General features: G+C 40.0%; 2 protein-coding genes across 5 annotated transcripts in view; one reads left to right on the top strand and one right to left on the bottom strand.

Annotated features, from left to right (window-relative positions):
- Positions 1–7659, bottom strand: part of LOC142141469 (betaine-homocysteine S-methyltransferase-like) — a 31433-nt gene extending 23774 nt beyond the window's left edge. The window contains exons 1-2 of one of the 2 annotated variants that reach the window (XM_075199982.1): positions 7172–7659; positions 2014–2081 (exon numbers count right to left, since the gene is read on the bottom strand). In XM_075199982.1, the coding sequence (XP_075056083.1) occupies positions 2014–2081; positions 7172–7249 (146 nt within the window). In that variant the 5' untranslated portion in view covers positions 7250–7659. Of the gene's footprint in view, positions 1–2013; positions 2082–4696; positions 5153–7171 lie in introns of those variants that run through there. The other variant, XM_075199981.1, reaches the window with a different exon arrangement.
- A 333-nt stretch (positions 7660–7992) lies between these two features.
- POGLUT2 (protein O-glucosyltransferase 2) overlaps positions 7993–25923 on the top strand; it is a 54343-nt gene continuing 36412 nt past the window's right edge. The window contains exons 1-5 of one of the 3 annotated variants that reach the window (XM_075199979.1): positions 7993–8928; positions 10959–11164; positions 14594–14799; positions 16872–16949; positions 20003–20172. In XM_075199979.1, coding sequence (XP_075056080.1) covers positions 8756–8928; positions 10959–11164; positions 14594–14799; positions 16872–16949; positions 20003–20172 — 833 coding nt within the window. In that variant the 5' untranslated portion in view covers positions 7993–8755. Of the gene's footprint in view, positions 8929–10958; positions 11165–14393; positions 14441–14593; positions 14800–16871; positions 16950–20002; positions 20173–25923 lie in introns of those variants that run through there. The other 2 variants (XM_075199978.1, XM_075199980.1) reach the window with 2 other exon arrangements.

A 25923-nucleotide genomic window follows, 5' to 3' on the forward strand; every position in this document is an offset into this window, starting at 1 on the left:
TGTAGGGAAGTTGTGGTAAAATCGAACTATCACAACACATTTTTCCAGAAGGAATTTGGCTTGTTCAGGTGTGTTTTGGCAAACTCCAGTTGGGCTTTCTTATGTCTCTCTCCCAGCAGTGGTGCCCTCCTCGATGTTCTACCATATAACTCCCTTTCAATGAGTTGGCCACGGATGATGAGAGGTGAAACTGTTGTACGTTGTGCCTAAAGGTCAGCTTGAATCGGTTTGGCAGTTGATTGAGGTACTTTATACATCACTCGAACAATCCTGCGCTGAAATCTTCAAAGAAGTTTTCTCTTGCGGCCCATCCAGATTGGCTGCAGTGTCATGGGCCTTAAATTTCCTGATGACATTACGTCCGGTGGAAAGACGAATATCAAGGTCTCTGGAGATGGATTAGTCTTCTGTCTAACCTCCTCAGACAATTCTCTGCCTTATTTCTTTTCTCCATGATCATTGCAGTACATGCAGTGACACAAAACAAGAGAATAAGTCCTTTTCTCTATTGAAGCTTGTTTAATGAATCATTTTTATATTGCAAGCACCTGCTATGTACCACAGGTGAGTTCAGTTCCAAAGTGAAGAAATTCAATAATTTCTAACAACTTCTAAAATATCCCATTTAGGGATATCTATGTGAAATAATTGAAAACTTAGTACATTTTTCTACTTTCTGTGTTTTATTACACTGTAAATCAAAGAAATACATATGTGGATGCCAACTGTCAAAGTGGGCCTGTATTTTCCATAAAACCACTTCCAAATCTCCACTTCAACCACTGGATACCAAAATATTTTTTTTTCATCTGAACAATTAGAAGAATGCCAATATTTTTGGACACAACTCTACATCACCATTATGTAGAAGGCATTTGCAGGCAGTGAAAGGTTGAACAAGAAGGAATTTGAGTCTCCACCCAGATGCCTCAGGACGTCCCATATAATCAACTCACATGGGGCCTCACGTCCAGTATAAAACAAAGTTCAAGAAGGAGATAAAGAAACAGACATGTCTGAGAATGCTTTGTTCAATCAGTTATTTAAGGCAATAATATTTTTCAACAATGTTTGGATAATTATAGCAATAGTTTCATTGAGTTATACTTAATCTTACCACGACACAATAAGTAATATTGCTGTTTTTATACATGCAGAGAAACAAGGTTCTCTGTGTAAAAAACTGTATTTCCATGTAGTTTGATGAACATTGCCAGAATATAAAGTGAAAACAAAAATAAGGTATTATTTATCTTCCAAAAATGTGGGTGCAGACGTGACTGTGCAAAAAAGTTTACCTAACCCATAGTTACCAATCAGATTTGTCAGTCATTCTTCTGGTCTTTAGATAATTAAAACAATTGTCTGATTGATTACTATGGCTTACCTTTTCTTCACAATTATCTGGGTACCATGTTTCATAAATGTCCCCCATTTTATTTTTAAACTAAATAAAAAGTAAAATTACAACACAAAAAGTATAATTATAACACATACCAAATATACAAGGACTCCTGTTGACATTAGGAGGGAGAGTGTAACTTGGTCCTCCACACTTTTGGATCATACAAAGAAGATTAGCAATTGTAACATGTTTTTCTGTGCTACACTATTTTGATGAATGACCATTCGTCTCTCCAAGAGATAAATTTATCAAGATGCGAATCTGAAAAAGTGGAGATGTTGCCTATAGCAACCAATCAGATTCTAGCTGTCATTTATTTGTTACATTCTACAAAATGACAGCTAGAATCTGATTGGTTGCTATAGGCAACATCTCCACTTTTTCAAACCTGCAGCTTGATAAATTTACCCCCAGGTCTCTACTTGTAGTGTTTCTGACACTTTCAACAATTTCTAGCTCCAATAATTCAAATTGGAGCAGCTGTCTATGCCTAAGCTGGTCATATGCGCTATATATGATGTTTAACAGCAGCTGCAGACCCATACAAAAATATATATAGAAAAATAAAACTACAGTACAAATATACATATTAACAAAGATAAACTTACTCAGTGTGTACATCTTTAATTGCTTGAGGATTAGTATGAAGAAGTCTCGCACTCCAGAGTGGGTCTCCCTGAAACAGGAAAAAATAGAGCAAAAGAAATGATCATAACAAAAAATGTTACTTCAGATGAACCAAGAACAATGTTTATATGAACAGCTTACTATCAAGTCTTTCTGCCTTATACATATTAGTAGTCACAACATGGTTGTAAGTCATTATATGTGGTGACCTCCATCAAAATGTAAAAAAAAAATCTTAGTATTCAGATTTATCAAAATAATCATATGCATTGTGGGTGTAATTTTTAGTGCATTTTGCCAAATATATGCATAAATTATAAATGTATATATATGAATAATATATGGAGTACCATATGTTTGCGTTTCATTGCTCTTAACTTCATATTAAAAAGGCATCCCAGTTAAAACAATGAGAAGCATCGTAACACCCATAATAAAGGACTACTAAAGCAAAAAATACACAAGAACTATTGGCACCCTCTCCCTTGTTGCCTTCTTTAGCACCCAAGGTAACATGAGAATTGGGGGACGAGATAAACTAGCCAGTACCGTTAGGAATGCTTGCAGATCCCTGGTTCTGGCACAATACCAAGCTACTTTGTGGTTCAGCCAGGAGGCCATCATGTCGACCTCTGAAAGCCCACCCCTGTTCACAATTTGGTCAAAGACCTCTGAATTCAAGGACCATTCCATATGCATCCTTGATTTCGAGAAATTTGTTCCGTTCCATGGCACTGATCACAGAACGAATGGACTCCATACTGAATTTGACCACCCTCAAGTATAATTTTAGTGACTTCTGGGTCAGGATGGGCTGGAAGGACAAGTCCGTTTTTTTGCACAGGCTTGGACATTGTCTATTATCAGCACAAAGTTCCTAAGCTGGAATATGAAATATATCATTTTCTACAACTTCTGCAATTTTTACAGCTTTCCTTTTGCAAGACTTTTCATTTAATGACTACAAAGCTGATTCAGTCCTGCATGTTGCCACTTCTGTGTCACTTTCCTCATTAATTTGATGTGGTTGGTCCAACTTCCTCAGCAGTTAAAAAAAATGTTTCAATTTGTTTCCTTCAGTTTATCACAAATAATTTGATCACTATTGACATGTGGCAGCATTTCAATCATCCATGATAGCACCATCCTTAATTGTTTTCTAATGATGCTGTGTCCTTTAATATCAAATGTGTTGCAGCACTGAGTTCTTAATGTACTTCTTATGCATTTGTCACGCTCTTGATCAAATTACCACTATTCACTGAAAATGTTTTAGATAAACTGTCTTAGTCCCTTATATCACTAGTTCTGAATGCAGAAGCTGCAGCTAGACTGAGAATACAGAGAACACAAGACAAATCTGAACTTGTCAGTTGCATGGTTAGTGTAAAAAGGGTTCAACTTCTGTACTTAATATTTTTTGTACTATGTCGAAGTCGTATAATTGGATGAACGAAAGTATATTGGTTAATATTGTATTATTGGTCGATTGCACTCAGTATGCCACGCTACTGCGATCGCACGGTAAAATACGTACGTACACACTCACATTACAACATTTAGTTATTTATATAATTCATATTCATATTGGTTCCGTTATACAGTGATTAATGAGCAGATAGTATTAGTTTAATATTAGTTTATATATTATGATTATATGTACACTTCAGTGTTATTTAAGGTCCAGGTTATAGGAAATGTGTCATGTCTGATATCATTTTATTTCCCTATCCATCAGCAGCTGTCCAGTTCCATCGCCGAAGAGATCGCATATTGCATACTCTAGTTATTGATGTTAGGCAATAAATGGTCAGATTGATAGCAAACTGTAAAATGCTAATGGACTTGTTGTAACTGGTTTCTGGGCGAGAGAATCATCTGGAATGTTGACCTCAGCCTTTGAGGGGGTTGTTTGAACTAGCCTATGACCTGTTTACCCTGGACCCACCTGAAGTCTGGACCTATAGAAGCAAGCCACGTCATCTGCATTGTTCTATCTGTAACACTGAATGTATATATATCATAGCTGCGCTCGCACTAGCTTCAGTCTACTCTGACCACAGTATTCAAGGATGAACTACTGTTCACTGGCACCCGTGGGAGCGCAGTGCGAGCGCATGCGAACGCAGCGGTATGTATGTATCTTTTGGTATTGACTGTACTGTACTGTATTATATAATAATCATGTATTGAACTGTTAACTTTTTACATCTGCTAAAATAAATCACTTTGTGCGTTGGAAACACAATACAATCGCCTATGCAATGCTTATTTGAAAACGATAGAATTACTTTAATAACTACTATTCCCAAAGGCTTCCCATAATTAAACTTATACCAAAGAGATTGTATTTAACTGCATAACATGCTTTATGTACAAAAAATTAAACATACTTTTTTTTTTTTAGATATAAGCCACATGTCTTGCACACAACTTTTTTTTTTTATATGTGTACTTCCGCAGGGTTCTCCAAAGAATTTGTGGAATGAATATGCAATTAAACCCTGACAAGTGTCGTTACAGAGTCACTGAGGTCCATACGTTAGCCATCTCATAACTTCAGAGGGTGTTAAGTCAAAAGCTGCCAATACACAGGCTATCTAACATATGCCTACCCCCACAGATAACCAATAATCGCAGCTAACTCAGTTTATGACCAACTACCTCACAAAATTTCTGCTTCACTACAGTTTGGTCACAGCCTCGCTCCGCCAGCTTTTGCACAACTTCATTGAATGGTGTTGGTTGGACTACGATGCTGCTGCTATTTCTCGCTTCAAAAGGTATGCTCACTTCTAGCCTAGTACTCCATTTTTTTGATGTACATGTTCCTGTTGTGATCACTGCTGATGCCTCCCAGTATGGTCTTGGTGCATTCTGCCTGCAGCATAACGAATTCATCAGTTTTACTTACAGGGCCCTTACTGAACCGTAGTCTCAATATGCTCAGATTGCAAAGGAATTGTTGGCTCTAGTTTTTTCTTATCAAAAGTTTCACGATTGTATTTATGGGCATCCAGTGTTGGTTGATACAGACCACTAACCCCTGATTACTATTCTCTGCAAACCTATGTCTCAGCATGATTTCAACGTTTCATTTTCAAGCTCCAAAGGTACCATATGGATGTGGTGTACAAACGTGGAAAGGACCTCTATATAGCGAACGCCTTATCTCTTACGCACCTCCCAGACTCAGATGTCCCTGATGAGATGGAGACCTGGATTTCATGGAGTCTAATGTCATCTCCTCCAGGCGCATGGAGAATCTCTGTGAAACTACACTCAGGGAAGACTTCTGCCAATGTTTGTCTTGTGTCTATCTTGTGACTGCAAGTCTTTCTTCGCTTTCTGCATCTAATTAACATTCTTAGATGGCTTTCTGTGTGGTCAATTGTGATGGTTAGACGACAGGGTCTGAGCATCTTCAAAACGGCTGGTCTTGAGGGGGACTTCCCGCTATGCAGTACCTATCAAAAATGATCAAGGAAGGACAAGAAGTGAACCGGTCATTGTCGCCCAATTCTCAATAATCCGTGTCGGGAGCGAAGGATAGCCTGTGTGTGATATGCTCTGGCCAATATTCTGCTGAGAAACCATGAATCCTGGAACTCATGTGGATGTTACTTTGACACGTACCACATACATAAACATTGTTGCAGACCGGGTACAATCCTTTATGGCAACGGTATTACCTGATGGCAGTGGCCTCTTTCAGCAGGATAGTGCGCCCTGCCACACTGCAAAAATTGTTCAGAAATGATTTGAGGAAAATGACAGAGTTCAAGATGTTGACTTGGCCTCCAAATTCCCCAGATCTCAATTCAATTGAGCATTTGTGGGATATACTGAAAAAGCCATGGAGGTTCCACCTTGCAACTTACAGGACTTAAAAAATCTGCTGCTAATGTCTTGGTGCCAGATACTACAGGACACCTTAAGAGGTCTTGTGGAGTCCATGCATCAATGGGTCAGAGCTGTTTTGGTTTCTGAGGGGGACGTACACAATATTAGTTAGGTGGTGTACATCTTGTGGCTGATCAGTGTTAATTAAATGAAAATTAAATGGAATTAGGTAAAAGCTGTAACTGCCGAAATGCTGGAACGCCGGAATGAGTCAGCGTACTACAGTGCCTTCTGCTGCTTTTTGTCTTGAGTGAAGCTTGCTGGTGTTTTCTCTGCCTGTATAGTGCATTCTGCACTGCTATATATTCTAGTTATCTGTTCTACCTGCCTGAATGTATGCTGGAATGGAGCGCTGGGTGCATTACCCATCCATTCCGGCTGCTAGATTAGGGCTCTGAGTACCTTAGCCATCTATCCCACCTACTAGAATTGGGCTATAAAGTATCTTAGAGAACTATACCAAGTGCTGGTATGGGGCTCAGATGACCCAACCATAAATTACTACTGCTGGAACGGGGCTCTGGGTACCTTAGTCATCCATTCTGGCACCCGGATGGTCTCAGTATCTTAGCCATCCATTCCAGGTGCAGGAATAAGGTTTTGTTTATATTAATCATCCATCCCGACACCCGTAATGGATGGGTAATGTACTAGCAGACCCATTCTGGCACCCGGAATGGATAGCTATGGTACTGGCAGACCCATTACGGCACCCGAAATGGATGGCTAAGGTCCTCGGAGCTCCATTCTGGCACCCGAAATGGATGGCTAAGGGCCTCGAAACTCCATTCTGGCAGCCAAAATGGAAGATTAAGGTCCTTGGAGCTCCATTACGGCAGCCAGAATGGATAGCTAAGGTACTTGCAGACCCATTTGGCACCTGGAATGGATGGTTAAGGTCGTCGTTGCTCCATTCTGGCAGCTGGAATGGATGGGTAATGTACCTAGCGCTCCATTGCGACACACATTCAGGCAGGTAGAACAGATAACTAGAATATATAGCTATGATATACAGAAATATATAAAAACATTATATATATTCCACATATTGCAGAGAACTGTGTTCTGTGTAGCAGTACAGAATGCACTATATTGAGAGAGAAAACAGCAAGCTTCACTCAAGACACCAAGCAGCAGAGGGCGCTGCAGGGAGCCAAATCATTCCGGTGTTCCGACAATTCTGGTTTTCACCCACAACCAAATTAGATGCAGCATCAGTCGCTGTATTTTAGATACCTTTATCAGGAAACCAGCAGTCTCCAGCTCAGTTGATATTCCTCCACTCAATATTCTCACTTTCCCTCCCAGTGCCATGATGTCAGCTGTACTAGTCCCCCTATAGTAACGGTGCTACCAGTAAACACCTCTCGGAACTAATAGTGACCCATTGAACTGTACATATTTACAGATTCGGAACTAGCTCCCATTCGTGTACGGACCCTGTGACGTAACGTACAGGGGGGCAAGGGGCGTGGCTCACAGACATTGTGGAGGGCAGTACGGACTCTGTGACGTCACGTAAGGGGCGTCCTAACAGGCAACGGGGAGCACTCACAGGCAGCGTGACTGACATCAGAAGACAACTAGCTAGGTGACTGGTAACCTAGTGGCCATAAGGACCAGGACGAAGGGGAACTAGTCGCAACCTTAAAACTCCATCAGCCCTGCATACTGTTCCGTCGTACACTGTGATTTCTGAGTATGTCCGTCCAGTGACACTGGCTGAGGTTGCTGTGTTTATCTGGCTCCATGCAGCCTGTTAGACACGCCCCTCTGGCACCAGCATACAGGCCACGCCTCCAAACCGGAGACAAGTAACATTCTCCTAAACTAGTGTTGACACTCCAGGTGTTGTGAAACTACAAACCCCAGCATGCTCTGTCAGCTCTCAGCTAGTAATCTACTGGCAAAGCATGCTGGGGCTTGTAGTTTCACAACACCTGGAATGTCATAGGTTAGCCATCACTGTCCTAAACACATTCCAGTTCCAGAGCTGGACCGGATTTCATATACACTTTAACAAGTGTTCAGCGTCGTCCACACAAATTCCAGTAGGAATAGCACATCATAGTCGGATGTTACAGGCCCTCTGTGCTGTGCGGCTCGTGAAACCACTGAGGTGAACAAGCCTTAAGTGTCCATTATTTGCCATTTAAAAAACATAGCCCTGCACACCATGTAAAAAATAAAAATAACAAAGAGACAAATAATAAATCTATCAAACAGAATTACACAACTGAAAACTTTAAAAAGCATTTACAATGTGTAGGTGTGTAAAGTGTTTGTTAAGAGGTTGTCCATTTTGGAACCACTCTTTTTATAATACGAAGCAGCCTTGGCCCAGCGAGGGTTACAAGTACTAAGGGAACCAGCCTGCCAACCTAGCCAATCACATGGTACTTTGCTGCAGCAGCAGCTCATGGGGAGGGATCAGGCAGCTGCCAGTCCGGGTTTCAGACAAGAAAGTGGATGTCTGGGATTCCTGTTTCTGCAACTATCCCACGACTTCTTTCTGAGCTAATTACTTATCCTAATGACAGCATTGTGTGGTCTATGTGCTGCACCATTAGCACGCTGATATATGTGGCAGAAATGCAACAGGCTGACACGAACGTTTGAAGTCTTAAATAATTTTGTCCAGCATCCCAGGTTGTCCCTCCCATATCCTCTGTAGACTTCCAGGCATCTGGAGTACAGACAGTAGTTCCTACTTTATTGGCACCTATGAGGGAATCGCACAGCTTCTGCTCTAAACTAGTAAACGCCCAAATGCTCTGGCTGTTACCCTAGTGTTTTGGCTGCCTATGGTGAGTCTTGTCAATGTTTTGGCATCTCTTGCTAGTGGCAGCTATAGCAGCCCCCCTGCGCTGCAGTCATAGCCCCCCCTATGTGAGTACCGAGCTCAGCCGAGTATGGGGTCCTGGGCTCCGTGGAGAGGTTGTTCTTCCTGCTCGTTATTTCTACATCCAGGCTGTGGACACCGAAGGGAGCAAGTGAGTACATTGTTTTAAAACAATTTAACACTTTCTCAAAAGCAAAATATAAATAAGTGGACATATACATTTAATTATTGTACTTTTAGATAGTATTTGTGAAAACACTCTTGAAAAGTTATTGTATGTACTGTACACATTCTCCGTGTAGATTGACATAACTGTCTAAATGTGAAGCTTGTTAGCTAACCCACTAGCAAATACCAGAGCAAATAACTACACTTGGCTAACAGCACACTTTTTTTTAACCTATTTGTCTCCTAAACATGTTTACTAAAACTACATATTTTTAGAGGTGTGAAGGAGCAAATAGAAATTGCTTATGATTAATATGGGGCTCATATAGTAACAGGCATTGCTGTCCAGATTGTTTACATAAATGCAGGGGCAGAGCAATGCATCATCTGAGCGCTCATGATCTGGCGCCACTCAGAAGAGGTCTCTGCTCTGCTTTTTTATTTTTTTCATTTAAATAGTCAAAAAACTTTAAGAAGGTTTTCATTATGGGTTTTTTTTCTGCTGTATTTTATGCTTTGTTTTGTTTATGCTTGTCTTCACATTTCGTATTCCATGACTTAACTTAAAGGGGACATTCTGAATATGTTTAGCCATATCACTTGGCTAAGTGATGTTCTGCCGTTAACGTTGGTATATTTGTGCTCCTTTCCAACACACCAATGTGAATATGATGTTCAGGGGGATGTATATGCACAATGGTGATCGTTCAAGTGCGGCATACCCACACAGGGCTACCACCAGAAATTGCCGCCCAGTACAAATGTAACAGGCAGGTCCCCCCCTTCCATCACCCCCTGTCCCCTATTCTATCTAACCCCTGCAGTAGTTTGCTTACCTCTCCTTCTTCTTGCTGGCTCCTCTCCTTTGACAACGTTGTGACGTTATTAATTACATGACGTCACTAATGCTGCAGGGAGCCTCTCTACCCGGGTGCCGGCCAGCTCTCTCTCTCGAAGATGTGCACCTGGGGGGGCTGAACTGGAGCAAGTGTCGGTAGCCATGACTTCTTGGAAGTGGATGCAGACATGCTGCCTACAAGAGGGGCCCGCTGCTTAATTCTGCACCGAAGCCTCCAAACTCCTTATATCTCAGGAGCCGCTGTTGCTGCCTAGAAATGAAGACATCTACATCCCTTAATTCACTGCAGAGGCCTGCTTCCCCTAATAGATCTGTTTGAGCGCAGGCCTGGTGAGGCCCCATATTTCTGTACTCCCTGTACTAGCAGATCTCCCCCCCCCAGCAATCTTCATCCCATTAAATTGCGGTGGAAAGGTTCGATCAATAAGGGAAAAGGGGTGGGGCCAAACAGAGTGAAGGAGGGGTGTGGCTATGCAAAATCTCCCCCCACCCCCCTGATGTCTAGGTCTGCCCTGCCCCCCTGATGGCGGTGCTCTCCCCCCCACAAGATTTCATAGTGAGAGTTCAGTAATGAAATAACACATCAGAATGTTTCTTTATTCCTTTCCTTTAATGCTGTATATGTTTTGGGTAGCGACAGTGGAACAGAACAAACGTGTTAAGTTATAGTGATTCCCTGCCAGGCGCGGGCTGGCAATTTCAGCCCGGGGGGCACACAGGCGGCCGCATCACATGACAAGGGATGCGGCCGCATCATTGATGACGCGGCCGCATCCTGTGTCATGTGATGCGGCCGCCTGTGCGATGACGCGGCCACATCCCTTGTCATGGGATGCGGCCGCCGGGAAAAAACGCGGATTATAAATCTGGGGGGCGGCCCTAACATCGGTAGTTCTAAACGGCCTGGGGGGCCGATGCCCCCCTGCCCCCCGGCCCAGCCCGCCCCTGTTCCCTGCTGCTAATTTCAACTACACATCTCTGTTATTCCAGGCTTCTCTTACTGGAGACACCATGTCTTGGCAGTCAGTAAAATGATAAATGGATTTCCTAAATTAAAGGAGGCAAGGATTCTGTTCTACCTGACAGGAGATGCTTAGATTCTAGTGTGTGCTGTCTGTGTGTTTACTAATAAAACATTTTTATTCCTTGTTTAGTTTCACTTGTTCTCCTCAGAAGAACCTATTTCAAGTCCGCATTACTGCACCTACAGAGCAATATACTAGAGTGGGAGTTCAATTACTTGACCGAAAAGATGGCTCATTCCTGGTAAGGTACAGACTGTATGCCAGCTACAAAAGCCTGCAAATTGAGATTACAGTCAACGGCAAACATGTTGCAAAGTCTCCATATTTTATAGAAGGTATTTTATTTCTTCAGAATAATTATGTATTAAAATTGCATTCTAAATCAGTCCATGCAGCCTCTCATTCAGATTCATTATACTTGAATTGGGGTGGATCATTAGATGAAGTAATTTTGAGGTTTGATGGTTGAGTCGAAGATAAGGAATTCAGTTGATTATATGCTACTAGTTAGAATTTTTTTCCAAGTCATACAAAACATTAAATATTAAAGAAGAAATATTGTTAACAGAAATAAAAAAAATAAACATGTTTTAATTTTGTCTCTGTTACTGGGGTAAACGCTCAATTTATTATTTTGCTCTGAATACCCTCCTACTGAGTTTACCAGTAGACTGCTGAGATAGAGACAGACTGGGTGAGTGGAAGGACCCAAAATATTATAATAGATGATTTATTCTTCCCAGTGAATTTTATATTGTTCTTTTAATGTTTGGCAGATAGGGCTTTCCTTTGGTGAATCTATGAGTAAATATGTTTGTAATTTATATAGATTGTATAGGTTCAAAATGTCCAAAATAATTTTTTGCATGATTTTTTCCTTCGTAATTTTCACACATTTAATTCAGCCTACAAATTCTACCCCAACTCTGTATACTTTGTATCTGTGTGTATGTGTGGGTGATAATAAGGAAATTTTTTTCTGTTATATCGCTGTAAGGGGCAAATTGTTATACAGCCCCAGAAGTAGCTATTGCAGCACAGGATAGAGTTATCTCATACAGATGCACTATATGGACAAAAGTATTCGGACGCTTGACCATTACACCAACAGGGACTGTAATAACAGTGTATTCAAATACATATACTTTAATATGGGGTTGGTCCCACTCTTCTTGGAAGGCTTTCCACAAGATGTTGGAGTGTTTCTGTTGGAATTTGTGCCCATTCATTCTGTAAAGCATTTATGAGGTCAGGCACTGATGTTGGACCAGAAGGCCTTGCTCCCAATCTCCGTTCCACTTCATCCCAAAGGTGTTTGATGGGGTTGAGGTCAGGGCTGTGTGTGGGCCAGTCAAGTTCTTCCACATCAAACTCCTCAAACCATGTCTTTGTAGTCCTTGCTTTGTGCACTGGGGCACAGTCATGTTGGAATAGAAAAGGGCCTTCCTCAAACTGTTGCCACAAAGTTGGAAGAATAGCATTGTCCAAAATGACTTGGTATGGTGAAGCATTAAGATTGCCCTTCATTGTAGATAAGGATCCTAGCCCAAACCCTGAAAAACAGCCCCATACCATTATCCCTCCTCCACCAAACTTCACAATTAGCATAATGCAGTCAGGCAGGTAACATTCTCCCGGCATCCGCCAAACCCAGACTCGCCCATCTGACTGCCAAACAGAGAAGTGTGATTCATCACTTCACAGAACACGTTTTCACTGTTCCACAATCCAGTGTCTTTGTGCTTTACACCAGTCCAATCGACGCTTGACATTGGTCTTGGTGATGTGAGACTTGCATGCAGCTACTCGGTCATGGACACCCATTCATTCAGTTTTTGTGCCATATATGCCAGTGGAACTCTTCAGCTATGAAATCAGCAGTGCATTGGTGACTTTTACGCACCATGTGATGTTTACCTGGTCTTCTGCTTCATGGCAGAGTTGCTGCTTTTCCTAAAAGCTTCCACTTTCTAATAATATCACTTACAGTTGACTGTGAAATATCCAGCAGGGATGAAAGTTCCCGAACCATCCGGTGGCATCCTATCACAGTACCACGCTTGAAGTCACTGAGATCTTCAGAATGACCCATTTTGTATCACAAATGTTTGCAAATGGAGACTGCATTGCTAGGTGCTTGATTTTATACGTCTCTGGCACCCGGTCTGATTGAAACACCTCAATTCAATACTTAACAGGTGTGGCCAAATACTTTTGTCCATATAGTGTATGTTCTGCTCAGAGAGTGATTCGGTTTAGTTTCTGTATGCAAGTTGTGTCCCTTCTGACTTGCACTATTAATCATGGTCACTGAGCGTGATAAGCAGCGTATCCTGAGAGCACCTTATGGGCATAAAATTTTTGTTGCGTCCCTCTGGAAGTGGAAGGACACAACTTAAATTCTGTGTTTATGGTGCACAGAGAGTTAAAACAACTGTTATTCTAACATTAGTATGTGATCCATCAGTCAGATAACCTCACATTTAGTAATGTTACTATTTCTATATATGGAGAAGTCTTGGTAAAGCATTTTGTAGACAGCGCAACAGTGGCCTCTGCAGGCTGGAACAAATTACATTCCATCCAAAACCATAGTATACATTTGACTAATTGTAGCCTTTTGTAAAATGCAATTACTTAGGCAACCTATGAATAAAATTCATTGAATATATAATATTTAGCACTGATTGCTCTGTCGATTAGTTGGAATGTTTATTTGTGACATAAATTACCCCATAGCATGTTGCTTTCTAATCTACTATTTCAAGCAATGTATTGTTTCCCAATTTATTTCTCAACATCTATTTATATATCATCATCACCATTTAATTATATTGCGCCACCAATTCTGCAGCTCTGTATTGTACAGAGAATATTTGTCCTGCACATCAGTCCTGCCCCATTGGAGCTTACAGTCTAAATTCCATTACACTCACAAACAAGGAGAATTTTCTCAACAGACTATTAACCGACTAGCATGTTTTTGGAACTTTTTTATATATCGCCAACATACTCCACAGCCCTTTTATAGTTAGGAACAAACACAAGACAAAGAGTAAAGAGGGACTTGCTTGTAACTTATTTTCCTCTTCTTAGTAGAGGTATTTACAAAAATGAGAAGTGAGATCTTTCAAGTCATGATACTATAAATGATGAGATATTAGTGATATCACAATCTTTCAAAAGATTTTAAAAATATTCGAAAATCACAGCTATTGCCTATTGAGGGTAAAGAGTGATGTTTGTAGAATTCTCACTTTTTTAGAGAAATAACAGATCCACATTTATCGTGTTTGAATTTATTAATAGTAGGAATTAAGTGACTTTAGATAATCATGTATTTTAGATATGGGTCACACTGTTTTGTTTTTTTTTGTTTTTTTTCATATGTTAAACTAGAGCAACAACAAAGAACTAAAACCTTCATGCTTATAATCAGGAGATACTTTTGAAAGACTTTTTCTGATCACTACATGTTATGAAAATTTATTATTGTGTGTTTAACACCAGCGCAGAGTTGCACTATTGTTTTGTTTTAATTGTACTCATTGTGTAATGGTATAGGGTGACATTCTAATAGTGTGTTCCAGCTGCTGGTGGTGTGTGTGCAGGTGAGTTTGGATTTTATTTAATTTTTTTATTATTTTATTCCAATACCAGATATGTTATCTGAGTTTTTAGTGTGTGTGTGTGTGTGTGTGTGTGTGTGTATATATGTATATGTGTGTATATATAATAATATTACACACCATTTTCTCCTCCAGGTCCAGTATTCAGTGAAGAATGTTACTGTCCTGAACCACATAGTGACACATGGTTAAAACACATGTTTTGTAATGAGTCCATCCCACAAATTGAGCGTGATCTGAAACACTTCCCAACTGTTGACCCAGACAAGATTGCAGTGGAAATTCCAGAGAGATTTGGTGAGCGCCAAAGTTTGTGTCATTACACCATTAAAGACAATAAGGTACGTTTTATTTTTAGAGTTTTCGAGTTTTAGTGTTTGGAAAATTTAGATTTTTTTTTAACTTACAAAAACCCCCCAGTGTTTTTCAGTGTTAATCAATAAACATGCCATGACAATACGACATCATTATTTTGAATGGGGGAAAGGAGATAGTGTCAGGACAGTATCTCAGGGTAGGATAGTGTGTCAGGAGAGAGGGGAGAGGGTGTCAGAATTTTAATAAAATGTTATTTATATTATGCAAAGTAGAGGTTGCACCTTTACATCAATGAGATTTGGGATCGGGAGCTAACACTATATATAATGTATAGATCTAGTAACACATATTATACTTGTGACATTGGTGCTCTATTACCAACCAGTAGTGAAACTCACCATTGCACTTCACTGCAGATTGCCACACATCACACTAGGGTTAGTTTGCAGGGCTGGCCTTTGGCTGTTTAAAGTGGACAACGTGGTGTTTAAAAAGGAAAACAAAAACCATCTTGTGAGTATGTTGCTATAGCTTTACTGTATTGCACCTTTCTAATATATGTTTAGTTTGTATATGACAGGTGACTTATTCAATCATATCTAGCCTTGTCTAATTATTGTTAGAGTGATGAACTAAAGCCATAACATACAGTCTGATGTGTGTGTATCCTAGTAATTATTCCTAACGCGTCTCCTAGTATGGCTGGAGAAGAACAAAATATAAGCTCTCAGCCAAGTTGGGGGATCTAACCTGGGTCCTTCTGGTACATTTAATGCCACATTCAAATTTCTTTTCACTCCTTATGGCATTAGGGGACTAAGTTCCCCCATTCTGTTTGGGGATGCAGGACTTGTATACTGGTCTAGGGTGTCACTGAGACAACTTGATCAATAAACATTTCTATAAAAAGAAAACACACTTTGGTAAAATACTTTTATTATTCTTTAGTACTTGCCTTTCTTTGTATTATGCATAGACAAGATTTTCCCTCTTCATTGGTAGTAATTTGTGGAGTAACAATGATTGAAGCCCTCAGTCATCATAGCTTAACAAACAGATTGGAGTGATTTGACTCTGCTCACTGATTCTTCATTCAGTAGTTGTTAATGTACTGCTAAGTATGGGCATTGGTGGAGAACCATTATTTAGATAATTTGAGCTCTGTGTTTGCTTTTAAGAAAGTCATATTTGCGGCTTGCAAAATTGTTACACGTGTAGAACCGGAACAGGATGGACTATATATTGTCAATTTAACACTGCACTAAGTCTGTCTCTAATACAAAATTACATTTGTAATTTTATTATATATGTTTTAATAAGTGGGGTTTTTTCTGCTTTTAATTTAAAATGACTATACTGTCCCACTAGTTTGTCAGTATACTGACATCAAGTTCACCCCCAGTGCTCATTTGATGCGGTGGGCCTGATTCATTAAGGACAGTAAGGTAAAAAAGGGAGTACATTTTCTCTTAGGCAAACCACATTACAATGCAAGGGGTGCAAATTAGTTTACTATTATTTTGCACATAAGGTAAATACTGGCTGTGTTTTCATGTAGCGCACAAATACTTGATAGCATTATTTTTACACTGAAAATGAAGGTTGATCTAGGACAGTGTTGGCTAACCTGTGACACGCCAGGTGTTGTGAAACTACAAGTCCCAGCATACCCTTCCAGCAATAAGCTTCTATATATTGGCAAAGCATGCTGGGACTTGTAATTTCACAAACACCTGCAGTGTCACAGGTTAGCCGACACTGATCTAGGACATGCTCTACCCCAGTTATAAATCTGTCCCCACATTTTAAATTGACCTCCCCTTCCAATGCTACATGGTTTTGCCAAGGTGGAAAGATACTCATTTTTTTTGCTTTAATGAATAAGGCCCTGTGAGTTGAAAAATGTATTGATCAACATCAAGTGTCAAAAGCTACATCTTCCTCAAGGAAACTCAGGATGTAGTTACTAGTCTTTGTGGAATACTAGTTTCCAGTAAACTTTTAAATAAAGCAGCTGACTTTCATAATTTGTTGAAATAAGCCTTTGAATCATTTTTTCACAAGACTTATTCTGAAATTATTTATTTTTTATTAGATCTACATAAAAACATATGGAGTACATGTTGGCTTCAGGATTTTCATGGATTCCCTTCTTCTGTCCTTAACAAGTAAAGTAAGTAATTCGAGGAAACCAAGTCGTTACTCTATGTGTTTTACATACATGATAACGAAAGCGTAGGGACCTGGGTTAGAAGTGTCCTCTACATTTATATGGATTACGAGATAATTAAATGGGATGTCCATGCAGCATATATTTTTAAAGATAATATTTGGGATTGTGTACTCTGATTGTACCTAAATTATCAATTGGTCTGATTGTCAAGCAATTACCAATTACTCTCCTACAAAAACAGTATTTAAGAGATAATGGGCCCAATTTAACAATGGATGTCCGAAGTTGTGCGTAAAAATGCACTTTGCTGCTCTGTGCATGCGCCACATTTTTACTATAATGTAACTTGCACATCTGGCACCTAATGCCAGGAGAGGCAGATTGGAGATGTGCACATGTAAGTTCAGCAAAGTAGGGCTGTATATTTTGCTGATCACTAACGGCTGGTGTACAGGTTTGTGATGATGACAGCACCAGCTTGTATCTCTACTGTTTAACACCAGAATTATAAAAAATATATCATTTTAAAAAAAGTGCCCCACTTAAATGAATAGCTAGCACCAGTGTTATAGCTTGGGCTGGTTACTGCTAAAGCAGGCGACCAATGAGCGTGGGGTCCATGTGCAAAGCGCCAGCGCCAGTCTTGGCTGTTACCTTTGCCAGAATGTGCACCAGCCTATTCAACATCCCTAGAGATTTCTGGTCTCAAAAAAAACAGATGGGCCTTGCCCCTGCCTAGTGACAGCCTGCTGAATTTCACTGGAGCTCTTGTTGCCACCACTGGTCTGTTGGGTGAAAAATAGATGAAATAATATTGTGGAACTACAAATCCAAGCAATCCTTGCCAGCCATTGACTGCTTGGGCATGCTTGGTGCTTTGGAAGCAGTATCGAATAGAAAAAAACAAACAAAAAAACATGTAAGACATTCACAACTTCTTAGCATAGCTGCAACGTGAATTCATTTATAGCAGTAATCCCATGAAAAAAAAAAGAGACGTGTTTTTAACATAACTTGCTGTGGCAGGCTTTAGAAATGTTAGTATTTACCATTTATCTACCCTCCTATTGGGGTATAGAGTAGTGGGAATAGGCAATTGGCACTTAAAGAACTGTTAACTAGCTAGCCTCCCTCTCTGTATCCCACTTCATGAATAGGCGTCAGTTTAAGTTTAGTGTCAGCAATAACTTTTCCCCTCTGTTTCTAAAAACAAATTTTTTTTAAAAACAACCCAAAAAAACCTTTATTTCAGGGAAAGTATAAATGGTGAAACAAACACCCCTTTCAGAGGCGAACGCAGGATTTAGAAGGGGGGGTTTCCGCCCACCCGGGGGAAAAAAAATAGAGCGAGATGCGCAGCAGCTCCATTTCAGTGAGTCTGAATTCTACAGCAGCCGCGGCGCTGTCAAGAAGCATCCGCGGCAGTGTTGTATTATACTACAATACAGCACTGCCGCGGACGCTTCTTTGACAGCGCCGCGGCTGCTGTAGAGTACCGTTGGTTCCCGGAGGGGAGGGGTTTCTGGGGAACCAGAAACCCCCCCCCTGCGTGCGCCACTGCCTTTCATGTTCTTAAAAGCTTTCTTATCATAGCTAGTCTTCTAAAACAGATAACATTTTTTTTTAACTTATTTACTAAACTAATTTAATTTTTTAGCCAGATTAAACAAGGGTGTCTGTGCTTACTGCTTTTGACATGAAGTTGGTGATTTGTAACTGTGTGCACATGTCAGGGGCGGACCCAGACATTTGCCCTACCCGGGGCAATTTTAGGGGGGAAGGGGATTTAGGCCCCGCCCCCTTTCTGTGTTCTAAGGCTGCCGGCGGCTGCACAGTATGTGCAGATCCGTTCAGCAGTGAAAGTGTGCTGTCCCGCTGCTCTGATTGTGTTTAAAACACAATCAGAGCAGCCGGGCAGCATACTGTCGCTGCTGAACGGACCTGCACAGAGTGCAGCTGTCGGCAGCAAGCCCCTGGTAGGGGGGGCAATCGCCCCGATCGCCCCCCCCCCCGCCCCCCCCCCCCCTGGATCCGCCACTGGCACATGTACTATGTGTAAGTGATGCATTATGTAGGGTTGTATGCAAGTTAACAAACTTTGCACATCAGTAAGATGTAAAAAGTTCATCCAATCCACAGCAGTGCTCATTTTGCACATTTACATGTTGTTGTTTTTTGTGCTCTGAGCAGAACCTTGGATTGAATGAAATCCTACAAGTGCTATCCTCTCTTTCTATCCTCTACTTCTCTGACTTTGAATTTAGTTGCATAGACAGTTGCGTCTGTATTAAGGTATGCTCTCTGTGAAACCTAGATCACCTAGATCAACTTGTTTATTTTGTTATTGTACCTTCTGCATCTACTTTCCATGCAGTCCAACTACTTCAATTATTAAATAATTCTGGGCAATTTTATTGTTTTAATGGATTAACTTCTTATTAAGTGGAAGAATAGGCAGGTTCCCATTTCTGGAACACCTGCATTTCCCCAAAGACTCACCTCTGACTATGGGGGTAATGTACACTGCCCAGAAGTGTCATTAAATAAAGAGTTCAAATGTATCAATAAAGCTAATTGGCTGGTTGGGTGGCAGCCTCTGAATCCTATTAATTGATTTACTTACACTCATCAGTGTATTTATTTAGGCTGTTAATTTACTCCCAAAGGAGTTTCCCGGGTACTATTGGAATGCTGAATATGAGAATACCACTTAACTGTCACTTTGGGGTAGGGTATTATTGAAAAAGAAAAAAAATATATAACCTGACCTGATCTATGTAAACTAGACATCAAAAATGGTATTTTCCCCTTCAATTGTGTAGTTTTTATGTGCAAGTTCAAACTAAATGAAAAGGTTCAGTAGGTGGCAGTGCATGCCGTTCTATACACTTAGATATGTTGTGTCTGTCAATGGGAAAGTATTGCCAATAGTACAGTCTGTAAATCAATAACATTTATATTGAAGTGGACCTGGAAAGCTGCTGGACAGGTTATTTTTATAGCTATTTATTATCCTAATCAGAGTATTTAATGGAATCTATTTTCTCCTACAGGTGAAAGTTCCAGATGTTGAATTTTTTGTTAATTTAGGGGATTGGCCACTGGAAAAGAGGAAAGTATTGCCCATTCATCCCATCTTCTCCTGGTGTGGATCGACTGAAACAAAGGATATTGTAATGCCCACTTACGACTTGACAGATTCTGTATTGGAGACCATGGGGCGGTAATCTAATTTTTTGTGTAATTGTGCAGTTTTTATTTTACCATATGATGTGGCTGCAATTTCTGGAGTAATTTTTTTTTTTTGTAAAAGAAACTTTGAACCATTTTTTTTCAACTACCTTAATGTTAATGGGTACATGAAAATCTTAAAAGTAATTTTAATGAGAGAAATTAAAACACTGGTGATCCATGATTTTATTTTTTTCCCATTTGGTGAAAGGAGGTGACACACAAAAAACTTCATTTTTTAAATTTGTTATAATTGCTAGTTTACTTTTTCTTGTGTTAGTTACATAGTAACATAGTTGATGAGGTTGAAAAAAGACACCAGTCCATCAAGTTCAACCTATTTTGGATCTCCTGCGATCCTGCACTTATATTTGAAATTAATCCAGAGTAGGCAACCGCCAATCTGGTTCAATTGTGAAAATCCCCCCAGACTCAATTGCAGTCCTATTTTTACCCTTTATCCACCACTATCCTTCATTTTAATTAACGGTCGTATCCCTGGATACACTTTTCCGCTAAAAATTTGTCTAACCCTTTCTTAAACATATCTATTGAATCTGCCATCACAACCTTCCCTGGCAATGAATTCCATATCTTGACTGCCCTTACTGTCCTCTAACCTTAGGGGGTGACCGCGTGTCCTGTGTATAGTCCTTGGGGTAAAAAGTTCACATGAAAGTTCTCTGTATTGACCCCTAATGTATTTGTACATAGTAATCGTATCTCCTCTTTGACGCCTCTTTTCTAAAGTAAATATGCCTAAACTGGCTAACCTTTCCTCATAACTTAATGACTCTATACCCTTTATCAATTTTGTCGCCCTTCTCTGAACCCTTTCTAGTTCCAAATTATCTTTTTTATAGAGTGGTGCCCAGAACTGTACTGCATATTCAAGATGAGGTCTTGCCAACGATTTATACAGTGGCAAAATTACACTGTCTTCCCTTGCATCTATGCCCCTTTTTATGCATGCCATTACTTTGTTTGCCCTTGCAGCTGCTGCTTGACATTGAGCACTATTGCTAAGTCTACTGTCTACGAGCACTCCCAAATCCTTTTCCATTATAGATGTTTTTCTTTTGCTCAACTTAAAAAGTATACACTTATTTTCAGATAGAATTAATATTAATTTAAATATATTTTTTTCTGATTTTTACTGGGGAAACCTTCACAATCAAATTTTAGGTTGTAGAACTTGATTACCAATCTCTCCACAATCTGTGGGCTACCTACATTTCTAACGTTGTGTCCAGAAACAATTCTACTCTTGCTACGTGCACTAATACTGATGACCAATTAACCTCTGTTACTTTGTCTTATTTGCAAGCAATGTGCCCCTTCCCTGGCTCTCTAAAATGTTCTTGCTGGCTCTTTAATTTGACTAATTAGTTACTAAATTATGCATTATTTTGTCGTCCCCTGACCTAAAATGATCTGGGTAAGATATTCAGCTATAATGCAGGAATATGACACAAGAGACAACTCTCCTCACCATTCCAACAACCTGAACCTCGTGAACATACTGCCTGTTTAGGTACTACATTGGAATAAATATCTATAAAGACAATAGGAATCCCAAGAGTCAGGCAATCCATTACAAGGAGGACTACTTAAAGGGAAACAAAAAAATAATATTTAAATTTGTCTCTCAGAAAAAGAATTGGGGAAACATGGGCATGCACTGTTCCTCTCTTTCTAGCTTCTACTCCAGCATATGATTAGTGAATACATCCTTTTGAATAGACCATAGGGAGATGTTGGATAGTATAAATTCATTGGTGTATTAAGCATTAGTGCTTTGCACTTGCAAAGCAGTATGAGGGATCTAAGGCATCCTTTGTCATTTGGGAGAAAGATTATGTTTATGAATCAACTTTATGTGTTCTGTTACTCCATTTTATTTACCAATGTACTTTTTATCTTAACTGCTCTACTGTTGTCACCAAATGAAGTATATTATTTAAAAATAATAGGGGATTGAGGACAAAATAATAACCTTAAAACATGATTAGAAAATCAGTACATTAGATGGTAACGCACAATAGGTTTGTGCTTCCCTTAAGCTAGGAGTTCTTAAGAAGGATCATGGCCACCCTTGAGATCTCCTAGCTTAAGGGAAGAATCACACATGTGTTTATTAGTAAACTTAAGAACGTTTCCCACAAGCAGGCTTTTATGCTTGCTTTTGGTTATTGACATTGAGATATAGTTTAATGATTCAATGTATGTGCTTTTTTTATTTTTTATTTACTTTCACCATAGTAAAGGGTAATTCTTTGACAGCGACGAGCAATCTATATGAACTAACGCACTGAAGTCCAAAGATGTTTTAAAGATAGAAATTTGCAGTACAAGGTCATCTGTTCATAATGCAGAAAGTAGAAGTAAGCATGATTTAAACTATCTGAGCCAGCATGACAGACCTTATATTCTAAATGCATTTACTTCAAAATGGGATCAAGTAAATATGACGTACCTTAAAAATAAAATAAATTTAAAGGCTGTTCTGAAATTCAGTGGCCTGAAAAACTGTACTGTTCACCCTTCTCTGCGCAATATGGCAATTTGGTTTTTGGTTTAGGTCCACTTTTTACACTGTAATATAGTGTATAAGTGCATAACTTACTATGTTATTTTGGTGTGTGTTTACATCAACAGTTTATACATTGAGTTTAAGCAAGTAATTTAATTATACTATGTGTAGCATTTGAAGAATGCTACATATAATATTTTTTTAGGTGTAGTAGCATCTCTGAATAACCATTCTCATATCCCTGGGGAGGAAAATCTCAAACGGATATCTGTAGGATTAAATATAGAATCACAGCTTTAATTTTAAGTGTTTTGCACTTGCAATAACAAGACAGCTCTAGTTATAATAAACCTTTATGCTTATGGATGCTGGCTTAGGAAGGCAATGAGCAGCATACTCCTATTGCATTGTTGTTGCAGCTGTTTTGTGGATGTGTTATAATCTTTGATCTTAAAAATCATATGGTTTCTATTCTGCGGTTGTATGACAGTAAAATGTAAAAAGAGGATTGTGACATGGGGTTAACAGAGCAGCAACGTTTTGCCAAAATTCACAGGTCTAATGGCAGAGTGGTTGTGAAATGTCCCCTCACTATTTGTTTTAGAAACTAACCCCTGGTGCTGTATGGTCAATTTGTGACTCTGCCTTTTACAGTAACATATAACAAACTGCAGATTTCAAACTCTTTATTTTAACTTCAATAGATATTGCTTTACAAAGCATAGAGAATAAGAATAGATGGCACATCATGAATCTAATGTGCAGAAATAGAGCAAGAGCAATAGTGCCAATCCAGGGACAATGATTTCCAGGAAAATTCTATAAAGCCTGGGACTATCACTATACATAACAGCCTGCTGACATATCGGTAATGGCGAACAGACCAAGTTTTATAGTCTGTATATAGTTATCACATGAAAGGAGCTTTTCTTTGCATTGTCAGCCATGGAAAGATAACACAAATGTGCAATGATTTCCCTGTAAGTATATATTTCCAACTATGTGACTGGTCACAAAAGATAATTAAAAAGCCTTAAAGCTTATTGAAGGGACTACATTAATGTAAATTAAAAGTAATAAGATGGTTCAATATATTCAACTGAAACAGTAGTGTTTCCTGTTTTCCCAATTTATGTATCTACTTCCTGTTTGTATTTGTATTGGGTATTTATTAAGAGATAATCAAAATTGGGAAATGGGCATCCAGTTCAATTATAGGCAGAGAAAGAGAGATTTCTATTTAAATACAGTATGTAGCGTATAAAAGCAATTCTAGAATATAATTAAAAGAAGACTCCTTACTAAGTGTTATAATAACTGATCCAATTTAAATTGAATTTCTAGGTGATTGAAAGGTTATATAAAGGGGCTTCAATAATTGGGATAAGAGATATGCATAAACAGGAACACATGGGAAAATTTGTGGCTTCTCTGCACACGTTACAGCGAGTATGCTTGGAGGAGCAGAGCTGGGGCCTCTGGAATAGATGAACATGTATCACCAGGTGCAGAGGAGGTAGAGTGGCAGAGAAACTTTAAATGAAAAGCCAGAGATTCAGTATGATATCCAGGATAGGACAATCCTTATTGTGGTCTCTGACTGAGTCATAAAGTTCTGTTTACCTGTATCAAAGGCAGAAGGTCCAGGTAAGCAGCCATGGCACTTTGTTTTACATCCGTGACAATGAACTTTATCACAAAAAACAACCTTTCCACTGCATTTCAGCCCTGTCACAAAAGGACCAGCTGACATCAGGTCAGTGATTCTCTCGTTAACACAGATGAGAGTGTTGACGAGGACAATGCTGGAGAACACTCTGTCATGCTGATTGAGTTAGAATAACAGACTGGAAGCTTTAAAAGGAGGGTGATGTTTGAAATCATTGTTCTTCCTCTGTTAACCAGGGTTACCTGCAAGGAAACACATGCAGTCATCATTGCTTTGCACAAAAAGGGCTTCACGGGCAAGGTTATTGCTGCTAATAAGATTGCACCTAAATCAACCATTTATCAGATCATCAAGAACCTCAAGGAGGAAGGTTCAATAGATGTGAAGAAGACTTCGGGGTGCTCAAGAACGTCCAGCAAGACCCAGGACCGTCTCCTAAAGTTGATTCAGTTATGGGATCGGAGAACTACCAGTACAGAGATTGCTCAGGAATGGCAGCAGGCAGGTGTGAGAGCATCTGCACGTACAGTGAGGTGAAGACTTTTGGAAGATGGACTGGTGTCAAGAAGGCCAGCAAAGAAGCCACTTCTCTCCAGTAAAAACATCGGGGACAGACTGATATTCTGCAAAAGGTACAGAGATCGGACTGCTAAGGACTGGGCTAAGTCATTTTCTCTGATGAATCCCCTTTCAGATTGTTTGGGACATCTGGAAAAATGCTTGTCCGGAGAAGGAAAGGTGAGCGCTACCATCAGTCCTGTGTCATGCCAACAGTAAAGCATCCTGAGACCAATTATGGGTAAGGTTGCTTCTCAGCCAAGGGAATGGGCTCACTCACAATTTTACCTAACAACACAGCCATGAATAAAGAATGGTACCAAAACATCCTGCAAGAGCAACTTCTCCCAACCATCCAAGAACAGTTTGGTTACGAACAATGCTTTTTCCAGCATGATGGAGCACCTTGCCGTAAGGCAAAAGTGATTACTAAGTGGCTTGGGGATCAAAACATCAACATTTTTGGTTCATGGCCAGGAAACTTCCCAGTTCTTGATCCCCTCAAGAGGTGGATGGACAAACAAAAGCCCACAAATTCTGACAAATTCCAAGCAAATTCCAATCTTGACCCCACCTCTCTTGCTAACTACCGCCCTATCTCTCTTCTCCCTTATGCCTCCAAATTACTTGAGCGGATTGTCTGCAGCCGCCTCACCAGACACTTCTCTGACAACTCCCTCCTTGACCCTCTCCAATCCGGCTACCGCCCCCTCCACTCCACCGAAACAGCCCTGGCTAAAGTTACTAATGATCTCCTATTAGCCAAATCCAAGGATCACTACTCCATACTCATTCTCCTCGACCTCTCCACGGCCTTCGACACCGTCGACCACCCTTCCTGCTGCATACTCTTCTCTCTCTCTGCCTCTCTGGCTCTGTTCATGCCTGGTTCACCTCATACCTTGCTAACCGCTCCTTCTCTGTATCCACGTCTGGTTCTTCCTCCACCCCCTCCCCTCTCCCTGTTGGAGTCCCTCAGGGCT

Source organism: Mixophyes fleayi, chromosome 2 (assembly GCF_038048845.1).
Source record: "Mixophyes fleayi isolate aMixFle1 chromosome 2, aMixFle1.hap1, whole genome shotgun sequence".
In the NCBI taxonomy this organism is placed as follows: domain Eukaryota; kingdom Metazoa; phylum Chordata; class Amphibia; order Anura; family Limnodynastidae; genus Mixophyes; species Mixophyes fleayi.